At 51.4% G+C, this 17,500-nt stretch overlaps 1 protein-coding gene across 2 annotated transcripts in view; it reads right to left on the bottom strand.

The window, feature by feature from the left end:
• The window catches only part of igsf3 (immunoglobulin superfamily, member 3), a 74,603-nt gene extending 60,378 nt beyond the window's left edge, over positions 1–14,225 (bottom strand). Inside the window, exon 1 of one of the 2 annotated variants that reach the window (XM_035522888.2) lies at positions 13,200–14,225. In XM_035522888.2, the coding sequence (XP_035378781.1) occupies positions 13,200–13,239 (40 nt within the window). In that variant the 5' untranslated portion in view covers positions 13,240–14,225. Of the gene's footprint in view, positions 1–12,287; positions 12,422–13,199 lie in introns of those variants that run through there. The other variant, XM_081720553.1, reaches the window with a different exon arrangement.
• Positions 14,226–17,500: the final 3,275 nt, after the last annotated feature.

Here is a 17,500-nt window from a genome sequence, read left to right on the forward strand (position 1 = left end):
GACCCCAGCACACAGGGCCTGTGTAGTCTCAACACTGACACTTGTTACAGGAACGTCTGCCTATCGCCACCAGACCTTACCCACACACACACACACACACACACACACACAATTAACTTCTCTCGCTACGGCAACTGCTGTTTGACAGTTGAAACACAGCACAGTACTCAGCTATAGGAATGATGCTGTTAGATATCGAGACACGTTTGGCTGAATAAAAGCAGAACCAAAGCCCCGCCCCACACCTCTGTCTAGCTCCGCCCCCCCCCCACCCGCCCAACTCCTAGGCGGACCAGCGATGACAAACGTGAGCATCTGGAGGCAGAGTAACGGAGAACAACACCCCACATGTCCTCGTCTTATCAGTAAGAGGAGTAAGGGATGGCCCATCTGGTGCTGAGTGCCGTCTGCCATGGTCCCGTGACTCTGCACGCAAGTGCGCGTGTGTGTGTGTGTGTGTGTGTGTGTGTGTGCGCGCACATGCGCAGAGGGGAGATGAATGTGCTCCACAGCTCAACAGATCAGTCTGTGATTTAATTACTCTGAAATATGTGTGAGTATTAATGTACATTGCACAGTGGACGCCTTCCCGCACGCACACACACAAGGTGTTGCTTGGATAATGAACAGAGATACAGGTTAAGATGCAGGTTCCTGTGTGTTCTCCTCACTCCACCACACCGGCTGTATCTCAGCACATGTGTCATATGCCACACGCGTCACAGCTGGTAAATCTCCCCACACCGACTACACACTTCTATGTGGGTGTGTCAGCGCTGTAGTCTTTGTCATCTGCTGCTCCCCTGACGTGAGGCTGTAACCCCCCCCGGGTAGCCCACACCTCCCCATGTCTCCGCACGCTGGCCTGTCTGGATGCCTCTGTCTCGTTTGGGAAACGTGTCCACCATCGCATGGTGAGACGAGTTATCAACCGAACCCAAACGCCGACGTCTGGCCGAGACGCACCCAGAGAGAAGACCCCAGCATGGAGCGGTGTGTCTGAGCAGTGGCGCTGATGTCCAGGATTAGAGGATGTCCGTTAACTAATCAAACTACAACTTTGATTAATGCGAGATTCACTGAGCAGGCCAGACACTGTGTCATTCAGTCCTGATTCAGTCCTGATTCAGTCAAGACGAATATTTCAGAAGCTGTAAATAACAGGCTGATGGTGTGCGAGATCAGTCTCATACTCCTTGCTGCTCCATGTGGGTCATGCCAGGACTGCCCAGAATAACTGGTTCAGCCTTATCATCAAGCCCCGCCCCCTTCAGTACAGGTCCCATGTTAACCCGCCCCATTCAATACCATCTTTCTGCCCACAGTGCATTGCAATGGAAGGGATGATCACAACTGTGGAAGGTGACTTCCTGTGTATGATGTAAATCGCACATGTGCGTGTGTGTGTGTGTGTGTGTGAGTGAGTTTCTGGGAGACTGCACCTGTCCCCCGGGCTCAGACCGAGAGACAGAGCTCACGTTTCACTGGAGTCTGAGTCACGTCTCGTTTGGGACACAGCCAGCACCTGCACACATCCATGAAAAAGCGGCACGCCTGCCAGCTCCCACTGGAGTTTCAATGACCCCGCCCTTCCCCCGCCTGGCCCCGCCCTTCCCCCACCTGGCCCCGCCCTGGAACTACCACTCAACAGCCAGTGCCATGATCCACAACCTATTATCCCACCCTAAAGCAGAAAGTGGCCACTTCTCAAACACTGAAACCATTACAGACACAGAAGGCTCCTAATGCAGCAGAGAGAGAGAGAGAGAGAGAGAGAGAGAGAGAGAGGGGGGGGGGGGGCAGAGCGGTTCAAGAGTGCACTTCAGTCCTTGGTCAGCAGAAAGCTCTGGACTGGGCTGGGCTGGGCGGGACCGGACAAAACCAGGGTGTGAGACACTGCATCTCCCCAACAGATGCAGGGCTGCTCAGGCTGCAATTGGCTCTCTGAGCTTTATAACAGACAGGCACGTACGGCTGGACCCAGGAGAGCAACTAGAGACAGACACACACACACACACCTTCACAACGATTGGGTTGTGACAGCCAAAAAGACGCAGGACAAACTGGCAGAGAGCCATCAACACCCAGACGAACCCAGTGGAACAATTAGGAGCAATCACTTCTGTGTATCTCCACCAGACCTGTAGTATTTCCAACAAACACAAACACACACACAATAAAAGGTTACGGTTGGACTAAAGCTGGCCAATTATGAGATGCTTTAGCCAGTGAAGGGACTGGGCTGCGTGAGCCGAGGGGGTGGGGGAATGAAACATATCTATGTTAGACACGTTTGTGTGTTAGTTCACAAGCTCTGCTTCTAACCAACATCACATGTGTGTGTGACGTGCAGGAGTGTACACAGACGCGCGTGCGTGTGCGTAGGAGCGTACGCAGGCGCGCGTGCGTGTGCGTAGGAGCGTATATAGGCGCGCGTGCGTGCGTAGGCGCGTATATAGGCGCGCGTGCGTGTAGGGGTGTATATAGGCATCCGTGCGCGCGTGCGTGTAGGGGTGTATATAAGCGTGCGTGCGTGTAGGAGTGTACACAGGCGTGCGTGCGTGTAGGAGTGTACACAGGCGTGCGTGCGTGTAGGAGTGTACACAGGCGTGCGTGCGTGTAGGAGTGTACACAGGCGTGCGTGCGTGTAGGAGTGTACACAGGCGCGCGCGTGTAGGAGTGTACACAGGCGTGCGTGCGTGTAGGAGTGTACACAGGCGTGCGTGCGTGTAGGAGTGTACACAGGCGTGCGTGCGTGTGCCGTGTAGGCGTGCATATAGGCGTGCGTGTGTGTGCGCCGTGTAGGAGTGCATATAGGCGTGCGTGTGTGTGCGCCGTGTAGGAGTGCATATGGGCGTGCGTGTGTGTGCGCCGTGTAGGAGTGCATATGGGCGTGCGTGTGTGTGCGCCGTGTAGGAGTGCATATAGGCGTGCGTGTGTGTGCGCCGTGTAGGAGTGCATATAGGCGTGCGTGTGTGTGCGCCGTGTAGGAGTGCATATAGGCGTGCGTGTGTGTGCCGTGTAGGAGTGCATATAGGCGTGCGTGTGTGTGCCGTGTAGGCGTGCATATAGGCGTGCGTGTGTGTGCCGTGTAGGCGTGCATATAGGCGTGCGTGTGTGTGCCGTGTAGGAGTGCATATAGGCGTGCGTGTGTGTGCGCCGTGTAGGAGTGCATATAGGCGTGCGTGTGTGTGCGCCGTGTAGGAGTGCATATAGGCGTGCGTGTGTGTGCGCCGTGTAGGAGTGCATATAGGCGTGCGTGTGTGTGCCGTGTAGGCGTGCATATAGGCGTGCGTGTGTGTGCCGTGTAGGCGTGCATATAGGCGTGCGTGTGTGTGCCGTGTAGGCGTGCATATAGGCGTGCGTGTGTGTGCCGTGTAGGAGTGCATATAGGCGTGCGTGTGTGTGCCGTGTAGGAGTGCATATAGGCGTGCGTGTGTGTGCCGTGTAGGAGTGCATATAGGCGTGCGTGTGTGTGCTGTGTAGGAGTGTATATAGGTATGTGTGTGTGTGCGCGGGTGTGTGTGTGTGTGGTGTGTAGTAGTGTATATAGGCATGTGTGTGCGTGTGGTATGTAGGAGTGTATACAGGCGCGCGTGCGTGTAGAAGTGTGAGTGTGTGTAGGAGTGTATATAGGCACGCGCGTGTGTGTGTAGGAGTGTATATAGGCGTGTGTGTGTGGTGTGTAGGAGTGTATATAGGTGTGTGTGCGCGTGTGTGTGTGTGTGCAGTGTGTATATAGGCATGTGTGTGCGTGTATATGTGTTTAGGTGCGTAGGTGAGCAGAACCCTGATGCCTCTTGGCCTTCAAAGAGCAGGACCTTCACCATGGCAACGGTACAGTGGAACAACCTCAGCCTAGACACCACTTATACACACACGGACACACACACACGGACACACACACACGGACACACACACACGGACACACACACACACGGACACACACACGGACACACACACGGACACACAGAGTCATGCAAGACCAGAGCAGAGCTTACTGGAAATGATTAATGAGAAAGGACCCGAGCCCAGAGGGACAGAGGAAATTAGTGTGTGAGTGTGTGTGAGTGTACACAGAGGTAGACTGAGGACACTATATGTAGAACACAGTAAGTATCCATGTCTGTGGGGGGGTATAAGACAGAAGATAATGAGGTCTGCAGAAATGTGCGTGTAGTAATGAGAGAGGCCCTGGCCACGATGATGAAATCGTGTAGAGTAGAGTAGAGTGAAGTCTGAAGGCCAGAATGACCCACACAACACAATCTCTGTGGCCCCGCCCAGAACCAGAAGATTGGCTGGTCAGACGGGCGGCTGGATTAACTGGGGAAGCTGAAGGGATGAAGGCTTTTGCTCCTCTTCCTCAGGTCACTATGCAGCAGGAAGTGCATAGTTCTGTCCCCAAGGTCATGGGGTCGTTTCCCAGGCACTGTGTGTAAATATGTAAGGCTCTCCAGATAAGAATGTCTCCCAGGAAGCCAAAAGGATTGTGGGTAGTACCCCTGAGTGCACACAAACCTGACACGGTTCAGTTTTACCCCTGCCCCCTGTGCCTGAACCCTTTCACAAGGTCAGATGGAGTTTGTGTGGAGCTACAACATCTGGTTAATGTTCCAGGGTTTGGAGTTGTGAGAGCTCACGCCATCACGTCTTCCGTCCCTTTCAGACGTTCCTGTGATCGTCTGAATTAAACGCAACGAGAGCATTTAAAACGCATAAAAAAAGGAGTGCAGTCTGCTTAGAAACACTCCTTCCTCTTTCATCCTGCCCCAGTGCATTGTGGGTTGTCTTTGGCTACACATTTCCCCATCCATCCTCTGGGCGTTCGTCTTGCTCTGAGAGGCGGGTGAAGGGCAGGTCTGACAGTAAGCAAGTGTGTGTGTGTGTGTGTGTGTGTGGGGGGGGGGGGGGGGGTGCTAATAAGAGACTCATGCATCATGGCCGGCTCTTCCAGCGCTCGCCAACGAGACTGCGGCGCTCTGAACCGGCAACCGAGAGATTCTCTCTCTCCCTCCCTCTCTCTCTCTCTCCCTCCCTCTCTCTCCCTCTATCTGTCTCTCTACCCAGAGATGGGGATGTGAGGATGCGTGCCAGTGGATCACAGCACTGCTGTTACATAAGAGACAACAGTGGTAGCAGCACTGTCAACGAGAATGAAACGAGACGAGACCAGGCGAGACAAGAAGAGACAAGACCAGGCGAGACCAGACGAGACCAGGTGAGACCAAGCTTAACAGAGAATTTTACTCTAAGAGCTCCACATACTTTTGGTATTGATGTGGTGGAAGCGCACGCAAAACCGTCATCGTTAACAACAACATCGTTAACAAAGGCATCGTTAACTACAGCATCGTTAAAAACGGCATCGCTAAATGCTAAACGTGCTCGGAGTCAGAGGCGGTTAAAAGCCCCTCACCCTCCTGACCACAAGTTAGAGGTCAGAGGTCAGCCATCTCCTCTCACACACTCTTCTCTTCGTCAGCCCTCCACAGCTGAGTTCTGTGGAGACACCCACCTTCAGCATGGTGCCACTCTTACAGTCCAGACAAAGACCCGTCTAGGCGGCTCCGCCCGACCCATCCATCATGGCCTCCTTCCCTGTTTGACTTCATCATGAGCGCCGTTCTCCTTCACGCTCCTCCTCCTCCTCCATCTTAAAGGCGATTACAGTGACTACAGAGAGGAGCACAACACACTCGCACCGTGGCACTCGGTGCAGCAGCCCACCAAGCTCCCGTCAAGCTCCAGCGCGAGCGTGCAGCCCTCTCTGGAACTCTCACACCGGAGACGCACACAACCAGACACACAAAGCTCAGGCCAAACTGCTCACGCCTGAACCCCGGAATGTCAGGTGACCAGTTGGACCACCCAGACCGACCGCGACATCGCCCTGGACAGGGTCAACCAGCCATCAGCGTGAGAAAAACAGCTGTGAGCCACAAAACTGGAGAAAACTAAACTAGTGTGTTCATTTTCTTATGGGGGATGTCAGTCCTGTGTAACCCATCACTCTGAACTGTCGATATTTTAATGAAGAGTTTTTGATTGTTCATGTTGTGTCTGTGCAATGTCCTTGTTAATGAATTGCCCTCATTAATTAACTGTCCGCACGTGTGCGTTTGCACTGTGCTCGTGTGTGTGTGTGAACACTGTCCTCATATGTGTATATATGCTATCCTTGTTAGGACCCTCTTGAAATAGAACATTTTCAATAAAAATTGTAACAAATGCGCAACCAGAGTATAAACAAATTAACCCTGCACACACCAACATGTCAGACTCACTCCTGAGACCCAAACGTCCTACAAACACACACGCACACACCCACCCCAGTGTGTCACACTTCCTTCTGAGACCCAAACGGCCAGGCAGCCCTACAAACCCCACCACCAGTCAGCTGGCCAGGCCGCGCCCATGTTTACACACGCGAGTGTGCACGAGAAGCAGGGTGATGTCACTGCCCTTCCAGAGCACTCGGAACGGCGGCCGACGCTAATCAGGAGCGCAGGCTGCATTAGCGTCTGCCTCGGAAAGAGCGTCGCGTTTCCGAATGCCAGCGAGGAGCCAGGAAGCACTTCTGATGCTAATGGCAGCAGCAGGGCATTAGTGGTGAGATCCACACACACCCTCTCACACACACACTCACCCACACACACACATACAGGCCTGTGTGTGAGGCCTGTGCTGCACAAATGTTGTAGACCTTTTGAGGCCCACGGCTGGCCCAGTGCGCGGGACACTATTAGATATGGAAGACAACAAGCAACAGTGATGAACAAAACAGAAGCAGCTTGAGGTAAATAGAGAACAGACAGGAGACTAAAAGCATCATCTGTGATCCCACACACACACTCGCACACAGAATGGTGGAGGGCTTGTCAGAATGGCAGACATCTGACATCACAACCTACGCACAACCAGCCACAGTGTGTGTGAGTGTGTGTGTGTGTGGGGGGGGGGGTGTTCTGGGTGTGTTAACAATGGGGAGTTCAGATTCACAAGCAGCATACACACACTCTACATTAATAACTCATAAGTCCATTCCTCTGACATACTCTGTTTTACCACATCAGGTCAGACTGGGCACTGTGCGTACCACCAACCCCCCGGTGGAGGCAGGCAGAGGCGTACCAACACACACCACACGTCGGAACCACGGATGCTGGCGTTATCGATCCCGCTGGTTCATTTACCGGTTCGTTCTGCTCCAGATTGATGCCAACTTCTGCGTTCCGCTCACCGACACCGACACACCGGGATCAGGTAAGGAAGTCTTTGTGGAAAGGGCCAAAACGTCCGTTTCGGGCTGGCAGCGGAACCCGCAGCACGAGCACACACCTCCCGCACGCCAAGGCAGCGAATCAACGCCTGCAGTCATCCAGCCCTGGTCTAGCCCCGCCTCCCTGCGCCCGAGGTCACGGAGACGCATTACAGACACGCCAGGAACATGTTAGCACCACTGGCTGATAAGTCTGGGCTGCCACACGTGTGTGTGGGCTCTGTGTCATCCATCCCTCCATTCTCTCGTTCTCCTCATGAATAATTCCCTGGTGTAACCTCTTTATGACTTCATCCATCAACAACCAACATACTCAGATATTTCGGCCCCGACGCTGAGCCTCGTGACCCTCGGGACCTTCGTGACCCTCGCTGTCTGGTCCGGTCTCCCCTCCCCCGCAATCTCACATCCTCTCTCTTCCCCATCAGGGTCCTGCCAACTTCCCCTCACACACGTCCCTCCTGTGCACGCTAGCTGTCAACAAACCATCTGAATTTTGATTACACAATCAAACTTGAAAAAAAAACAAAAAAACATTTCATTGCCAAAATTAATATTTGCAAGCGAAAAACCAGCAGGAATGCACAGGCCTGCGAGTTCTCACGTGGGCCTGCACACGTCACAGATTAAAACTGAAATGCAGGTCAAGTGGTTTTTGGCAGAAGTGTGGAACCTGGAGATAAAGCTGTAAGCATCACTGCAGCAGTAGCAACCTGAGGGCACAACACACACGTGTCACCAAACATATACCCACAAACATGCCTGATGTCTGGACCACCACCCAAACGCACGCACTCAACCCACATAGCCATGAACAAACACTCCTGCCCGTCTTTCTTCAATACACACACAAACAATTCCTGAGAGAAGTTTTGTAGTTTTGTTCCGCCAACACAAACTGGGTAATTACAAGTGACCATGGACTGCAGAGGCTTCTGGGAAGGTTTAGATGGCCTCAGACTGGACTGAGACTGATTAGACATGAATGAAGTCTCTCTGACTTTGGCTTCTGTATACTGCTGTGGGGAGTTAAATTAGAGGAAAATGGGTGATCTGTCCATCTCTCTCTCTCCATCTCTCTCTCTCCCTCTCTCTGTCCCTCTCCCATCTTTTCACATGCTCCTGTTCAGGCCATCTGATCAGGGGCAGGGGTGTAGACGGATGGTGGGACGTGCGCAGGTGTAGCCGACTGTGATGTGTGGAACAAACCGTTTAAACTAACATCTGCTAAATGACCGACGTGCTTCAAGGTCTCTGTAAGGGTGGAGAGAAATATCTGTGCAAGGGTATGTGGGTCTGGTATGTGTGTGTGTGTGTGTGTGTGTCGTGGTTAAATATGACAGGTGTTTGCCTGTTGTCTGTCCTACCATAAACGCACATTCTAAAAAAAAAAGTAATAAATTAGGCTCCATTACTAAAGACTCCATTACTAAAGACTCTCAGAGGAAGACTCTGCTTGCTGGGTCTGACAACGGCAGGAAGAGGCATCACTGTAGACTGCAGAGCTGCTGTTTACCACCCCACACACACACACACACACACACACACACACACACACACACACCTCGTTATCTGAGTCTCTGCATGCAAATCACACAGAGCGAGCAGTCAACAAGTGTAGACACACACCAAAGAAACAGCACACTCAAGATCCCCTCCCTAAATAAACACACACATGAACACAAACAGCCTCTGGCATGTCAAGATGAAGCACCATGTATAAAACACAACTGAGAGACAATCAGGTCACCGCCAAGAAACCACGCTGCAACTTCTCAAACACACAGAGACTTTGACATTTACAGATGGATGCCTTCAAGATGGAAAGTGAAAATGTCCATCAAACCCCAGGGGGACAGGTGGGGAGACCAGTTTAGTCCCACCTCAAACCAGCAGGAAGGCTAACAGGCCAGTTTAAACAATAGGATTGTGGACTAGATCTGGTGCCATCCTAACCACATCTGAAGAACAGCTGTTCCATTAAGGCAGAGAGATTTGTTACACAAACACTGATTCTACTGATACACACACCCATCCTGACCCATATTTCTGAACCAAATCAGGTCATTTTTTCCCGCAGTCAGAAGATAATCTGATTAGTGCCAGCCCACCAACCCCAGATTAGCACAGAGTTGATTACTCACACTTGTTTTTCACGTTGAACCGAGAAACAGCAATAGGAGAGCGGAGTCCACAGCCATCAACACCATCGAACATCACATCTCCAGCAACCAGTGACCAGCTAGGAACATGTCAGCGTCTTAGACACCGGCCTGGCTGCCTTTTATTTTATAGGACATAAGAATGGGGTACTTTTATTTAGGAGTTTCCAAGAATCAAAGTCCAAATCATTATCAGGCCTCAGAGAGCAAACAGACTGATGTAGCCAAGGGATAATCTAGGATCTACAATCATAAACCAAAAGAAAAGGTCAAACAACACGGAAACAACTAGAACACCTGAGAACGTGGGAACAGGGAAAGAGGTCAGGCAACACAACATGAGAGAACTCTACAAATACCATCAACACAACAGGAAGGTTCAGGAACAGGAAGGTTCCACACTACAACTCCCCCAACATTTAGTCCTAATCACAGCTGTGGTACCATTCCTATAGCACACGAGAGCGTTGGTAACGATACTGGCGTAAAGAAGAACCAGTCTGGAGACAAACGGACCAATCACAGATGTGCTAACATCCAGGAGGGCGGAGTCTGTGGCATGAGTGAATAAACACATGTCCTGTAGGGGTTACTCTCTCAGAATGTCAAAGATGTCCAGGGGACAGCTGGACTGATTACTCTCAGGGCTCAGTGCAAACGTACACACACACACACACACACACACACACACACACACACACACACACACACACATTCTTGTTTTCTCCATTAGCACCACGTTCTCTGGCCTGTGAATGACGGTTAACATTCAGCACCGCACCGTGGTGGTACCGGGTCGCCATGGTGACGATGGGCGAGTCCTAACCGCCCTCCGCCTTATGGGGTGGTGCGCTCAGAGATGAGAACTCCTTCCCCCTCACAGAAAAGGAGGGGTGCTCGCGTATGCGCGTCTGGAGCGTGTGAGGCTACGTCACACGGCACCAGCCTCGGACCCAGCTGCTCTGCGAATTCCCAGGCCGGGGCGGCACACGCCGTGAGAACAGTGGTCTCAAACCCCACAGACGTGTGTTGTGTTGTAGTGTTAATATGCTAAGACATTAACACACAAAGCCCACTGTGTTTGGGTCGGTTAAACGCAGCATGCAGGGAGGAGACGTTGTGTCCGAGAGCTCCACACAGCCTCACCAAGGCCGTCCACTGCTAACAAACCCTCGATACAGAGACGTTAACCCCCCTGTGGGTTTTGGGAATAGTATGCTCTCCTGCTGCTGGTCAAACCAACATTTTCTTTCTGGCCTTCATGCTCCTAAAACCAACGTCTGAATGGACGCACAACTGTGACATTTAACAGTTCGTTTCTTTGCAAAGAAAAACCTTCTGTGGGTTTTGCCATTTTGCAAAAGAAAAAAAACCCAAAAACAACCCACTAACGATAAAGAAAAAACACTTTCATAGCTGACCTGTACCGGTGTGCAGGTCTGCTAAACGTGCAGAAGTGAAGAAGTGGTTATGACCTCTGCTTTTGTGAGCAGATTTAGAGAATAACACAGATGGAGAGGGAGAGAGAGAGAGAGAGAGAGAGAGAGAGAGAGAGAGAGAGAGGGAGGGAGGGAGGGGGAGGGAGGGATAAAGAGACAGAGGGAGAGAGGAGTAGAAGGAGGACAAGCTTTCAAAGGATGAAAAAGCAGATTTTTTTTTTTTGCCATCTAGGAAAGTCACACCAGGTCTAAAAAAACAAAAACAACCGCCCCCCCTTCTTCCTCCTCCTCCTCCTCCTCTCTCTCTCTCTCTCTCTCTCTCTCTCTCTCTCTCAACATGCACTCTACAGCCTAGTACCTCACTGCACACTCCCAGCAAACAGTAAGGGCGTGGCCAGGTCAAGGGGCGTGGCCAGGTCAAGGGGCGTGGCCAGGTCACGGGGCGTGGCCAGGTCACGGGGCGTGGCCAGCCAGTTGGAGAAAACATTTTATGATGCAGTTTCTGCCATGTCAGAGTTCGTAGCTGCTGACCTTGTGGACACATTTTCGCCATGTCAGTGGCCGTTACTGCTACGCTGTCACGTTCTCGCCTCCAGCAGCAATGACATCATACCCACATTTGTCTAATATAATTTAGCAAACATTTTTTATTAAACTCCCCGAGATATGTGGAATATTTTCTGTGTACTCTTTAAACCCAACAATTGTATAAGACCACAGTGGTCCATGCAGGTCTTTTCCTGTGAAAACGCATCCCGGCGGGCTGAAGCGTGTCCAGAGTGATGGAGCGTCCTGGCGTGTCCAATGGTGGACCCAGGATCCAAACACACAGCAACCGCTCCCTTCCTACACAACCAACATGTCTCCTGTCCAGCAACGGAGGGCCATCTGTTGTTTGTTTAGATGCAGGGAATATATTTGAATGAGAGTGTGAGAAGGGGTGTGTGTGTGTGTGTGTGTGTGTGTGTCATAAGGGGTGGGTGAGGATCAGAGTCTGTGGGAGAGGCAGAAGGATATTCAAATGATAATATAAGTGGTGTCAAAAATTTGCGTACAAGTGTGTGTGTGTTTTCCAAGCATTTCCAAGAAAGTTTACCATCATAACCAACTTTCTTGGTATTTTATCTTTAACATCTTTATCTATTTTGATGGGTGAGATTTGGTGGGGCGAGGGGGGTAAATCTTAAAATAAAAGGCATTTAGCTCAAGGTTACATTAACCTAGTTTAATAACAAAGGCTGCACATACACACAAACACATGCACGCACGCGCACTCACGCGCACACAAACAAACTGCTCTAATCAGGCTCAGTCACAAACAAAGCTTCTCACACACACACACACACACACACACACACACACACACACGGCTTCTTTCTGTGACTAACTGTCTGTGTGACTAACCTCAGTCTGTGTGCCAACGCCACACCGCCCCAGACGCCCGTAACGACGCCCGCGGCATTCAGGTACGTCAGAGTCCAGGTGTGAGTGTTAACAGCTGACCTCTAGGGACAAGAAGACTTCGCTGACCTGACCTCTCAACCTTGAACTAATGCACATCACCACACACAAGCTCTAATGCTTTCCAGGAGTCTGAGCCAAGACACAGCAAAAACGGAAGGCCAAACGAATAACTGTAAGGGGGAGGCAATACTTAACAGGCCATCGTCCGAACGTCGTCATCGCAGTTCATGTTAATTTGATTTATTTCCTGTAAAAACCTTGAACAGAGACCTTCTCCAGGGTACAGTAACCCAGCCGAGCCCGACCTGAGGTCCTGACCAAGAACAGCCCGCTGGTTTGTTTGAATTAAAAGAAAAAAAATGAAGATTAGACACCCGACACCTCGCAACACTAGCCTGACCCGCGTCCGTGTAAACCCTCTCGTTTGGCTGCGTAATCCCATCAGCCATATCTACTGTTATGGTTGCAGTCAGAGGGTATTAGTCTAATTCATTAAAGACCATCGCTAAATGTGTCACACTGACATTTCAGATAGATGGTATGATCTTAAACATCCGCTGTGGGTAATTTAATGTAAACCTTCAGTCCGATAACTTTTCTATTAATCTCAACTCAATCTATTAGTCTCTACTCAACACCGGTTTAACGAGTCGGGCGTTGCAGGAATGAAGCCCAGGAACAAACGTCCGTCACTCCAACTAACAAAACAGCTTTTAAAGTGAAGCACAAGACAGTCCTACACCCCGACGCGAGCCCAGATTACCCCACACGCACGAGGACGGCATCCTAGCACTGCAATCTCAGCAACAAGTCCGTTTAGGTCGCGAGGGTGACGAGCGCACGGAGACTTACCCCACACAGCGCAGGCTACCATCAGCCATCGGACATCCATCGCGTTCACGGCTCGCACGCGGCTTTGCTCCGGACTGAGAGGAACGAAACGTCCGTATGCACGCACGCGCTACGGCTCCGGTGTTCAGGCTGTGATGCAGATCTGCGCGAGTATTCCTCCGGGCGGCGTTCCCGGGAACACAGAAAGATCCGCGTTTGAATCCTTATTCGGTGAGGTGTCTGAACGCCAGGTGCGTGTCCGAGATCCTCCTGCGTGGCCGTCGGTGGGGAGACCTCCGGTTTATCCGTTCCACAGCTTACCTAATACGCGTCGGTGTGCGTGCAGCCCACGCACGAGAAGAAACGAACGCCGATTTATGGAAGCGTAAGAACGCGTCCCCCACGCGTGGCTCCTTCGGTAACGGGATATTCAGCGCGTCCTCGATCGCGCTCGTCTGCAACCGAACGCTACGATTCGGTGCACGGACCCGGCAGTCTGCGCAGAGCGTGCACGGCGACGCTCCTCGTGAGATAGCACCTTCGGCAGCAGCAGTCCTCGCGCTATTGTCAGGGGCGAGACACGCGCACAAAAGAAGCGCCGCTGCGACTGCCCATTTCCACTTTCGTGCCTCGCTCAACTCGCCAACGTCAAACGCATCACGCCGCGGTGCGAGCGCACGAAGCGAGACAGCCGTGTGTTCACGCGGAGGGCTCCGAACGCCGTGGTGTTCCTGGTACGGTCATCGGGACGTTCGCACGAGCGCCGTCGACTCGCGCGGGGGAGGGTCACGGTGCTCCAGTTGACCAAAAACCTCCGGTCAGATTTGTGCTCAACAACCGTTCAAAGAACCGTGCAGCGGTCCGGTGTAGGCGAACTGGGGACTCCACAAACACCAACCCCGATCAGCCGCGAATCAAATACGCGGCTTCTGCTTGTGATCACCAGCTCGACTAGTTGTCCCTTATAAGCCTGAATGTCCAGCTCCTCCGACCCTACAGGCAGGGTAGGACATTGCTCATTCCTCCAGGCCCAGGCTGTCTGCCTCTAGGGCGGCGCTCGCTGGCTTACACCCGCTGCTCTCCAAATAAGGCTTTTCCGCTCGTCCTGCCCTCTAGCTGCGCAAAACGGCACGTCCGTGGGCTCCAGGCAAACGTACAGGAGTAAAAACGCTACATTACGCCCCACGACGTTAAGCGGAAGGTAACGCATCACTTTGTGAGACTTGCCTCTGTTACAGTCAGAGCGCACTCAGTCAATCTGGAACTGCAAAACAAAATTATCAAAAGATCGGCAACATATTAATCTGCATGTGCTTTATTCGTGAGATATTTTTGCTCATTCTCAGCAAGGAATATGTCGTGCTCTTATCAGTATTTAATATTCATACCAACCCATCTTTTAATATTCAAGATAAAGAATTTTAAGTCACAGATTCACGCTGCTAACGGCCACCCATTAGGCAGGTTTAGTGTCGGAGGACGTTGAAAGCAGATCACAGAAGATCACAGTGAAAGCAGACAGGGTTCACATCTCTGTTACTACACCTCAGAACTGCCTGACTGGTGCATGTGGGGTGTCTGAATGGTCACATGGTGGTGCAGAGAGGTTGAGCTGCAAGCTTTAGAATCTCCTCATCATCTCTGTTCCTCTTTAACCTCCCACGTTTCCTGAATAAAGAAACACGGTAAGAGAGTGAGATGGTACCCGGTGTTGGTTACACGGGGGTGACTCTTCCACACAGCCGTCGTGTGAGGGCTTCTCCCAGGACTGACTGCAGCGCTCCAAAAGATACGCACCAGTAACGTTCCCCAAATCCCTGTCCGAGGACACATCTGATGACCTCCTCCATGCTATAGTACAGGGTGATTACTGAACACAGGCGATATGGACATGTGAGAAGATGACGGAGAAAACAAACTGAACTGAGATCAGTGAACTTACAGCTTTTTAGTCTTATTAGACCCCAGTGCTAAGAACCAGTATCCCACTATAACCTCTCCAGAGGACAGACTGGTCTCTGAAGCACCGCAGTGAACACACACTGGTGATGTCCTTCTCGTGCCCTGCATCATATAATGGCAAATGTACTGGGTTGTACGTATCGTCTAGAAGAATAAAAACACATTTTAATGTGGATTTGATACTGGAGAAAAGATGAATGCTTTCCTTAAAAAAATGCATTCATTTTCCTTCATATTCCCAAAGAATTCCCCAAATCCCACTCTTGCGATTTGCAGATTGAAATCTTTCTTTGTTTCAAGCCATTTAATGAACACAGAGGACTTCCTCTCATAGTCAGGTCACTTTCTTTAAAATTCCGAGAACACTTCACACACTGCTGGGGCGTTAGGGACACTGATTGGTTTTGCACATTTCATCTGAAGTTTGCATATTTTTGCAGCATCTTCAAGAGGTAAATAAGTCATTTATCACCTCCTTTTGCAGTGTCTCTGGGCCACGTCAGGAGAAATGATTAAGGATATGGGGTTAGAAATGTGAGTTGAGAGTCTCCATGTACACACACACACACACACAGAGAATTAAGATAAACAAAGACACAGGTGCAGTCATCCCAATGTCTTCACTCGTTCACACGCCTGTGTTGATGGTGTAGTGTAGGGTGTTGGTGTCTCAGGGAGCCTCTCGCCTGTGTTGGTGTCTCAGGCAGCCTCTCGCCTGTGTTGATGTCTCAGGGAGCCTCACACTGGTGTTGGTGTCTCAGGGAGCCTCTCGCCTGTGTTGGTGTCTCAGGGAGCCTCTCGCCTGTGTTGGTGTCTCAGGGAGCCTCACGCGTGTGTTGGTGTCTCAGGGAGCCTCACGCTGGTGTTGGTGTCTCAGGGAGCCTCACGCCTGTGTTGGTGTCTCAGGGAGCCTCACGCTGGTGTTGGTGTCTCAGGGAGCCTCTCGCCTGTGTTGGTGTCTCAGGGAGCCTCTCGCCTGTGTTGGTGTCTCAGGGAGCCTCACGCTGGTGTTGGTGTCTCAGGGAGCCTCACGCCTGTGTTGGTGTCTCAGGGAGCCTCACGCCGGTGTTGGTGTCTCAGGGAGCCTCTCGCCTGTGTTGGTGTCTCAGGGAGCCTCTCGCCTGTGTTGGTGTCTCAGGGAGCCTCACGCCAGTGTTGGTGTCTCAGGGAGCCTCACGCCGATGTTGGTGTCTCAGGGAGCCTCACGCCGGTGTTGGTGTCTCAGGGAGCCTCTCACCTGTGTTGGTGTCTCAGGAAGCCTCACGCCTGTGTTGGTGGTGTAGTGTAGGGTGTTGGTGTCTCAGGGAGCCTCACGCCTGTTTTGGTGGTGTAGTGTAGGGTGTTGGTGTCTCAGGGAGCCTCACGCCTGTGTTGGTGGTGTAGTGTAGGGTGTTGGTATCTCAGGGAGCCTTCTGCCTTCAGCTGTTCTGTGAGAGCAGGTTGGGCTGGAATCTCTGCTCTGTTAATCTGTTAATCCTACTCAACTCACCAAGTCTGGGTTTTTTCTCTGCTGAGTTCTGTAACCCCCCCTTCTTTTCTGATGCAGATGCACCCTGAATGAGAACAGACTGACTGTCTCCTCGATCAAACCAGACTGACTGTCTCCTTGATCAGACCTGCCTGACCTGCGTGGCCCTCCTGGCTGTACTGATGAGATCAAAGACAGTTCTGAGTGTCATGAAGACTTTTTTGAATCATCTGTCCGCTGTCCTGCTAAATTGTGTTTAGATGGCATTCAGTGCGGCTGCCAACTAGTGCAACCGACTGGTCCTCACCGTTAGAGGTTGACGGCAAGTTAAATTTAAAAGCAAAAGCACCGTTATTCCTTCCTTCTGCTCTCGGTTTGTCCTCGGGCGTCGACCAGAGGAGTGTGTGTTCTCGTTCTGAGCCGCGGTTCCTCTCGGGTGGTTGGTCCTCTCTACTGTCACCTTGTCTTGTTTTTAGGGGACTTTGAACTCTCTGTGTATACGATTTCTGTAAAGCTGCTTTGTGAAAACATATGTTGTAAAAAGTGCTATACAAATACATTTTAATTGAATTTGAATCCTGTAGTAAACCATCACATTGCTCTGCCGGCGAGGGCACAGAGAAGACGCCCGCCAGGAAGAGGGCTTGTGTCTCTCCCACTATAAACCAGAACCAAGTACCCCAGTGGTGTCACAAACGTGATTAGTGGAAACCATGGATGCGCAAAAAACACGGTGGTTATTCGTAGGCAGTGAAGGAGAGAGGAAGAATGAAAATGACCTTAATATTTCACCGCACGATCAGGTGTCGGAGCTTCTCTGAATAACTCACGATGTCTGGAGAAAAAAAGCTTTCAACAAAGGAACTCATCCAAGACAGACTGCTACTTAGAA

This window comes from Electrophorus electricus, chromosome 9 (assembly GCF_041902795.1).
Source record: "Electrophorus electricus isolate QZ-2024a chromosome 9, ASM4190279v1, whole genome shotgun sequence".
NCBI classification, from domain to species: domain Eukaryota; kingdom Metazoa; phylum Chordata; class Actinopteri; order Gymnotiformes; family Gymnotidae; genus Electrophorus; species Electrophorus electricus.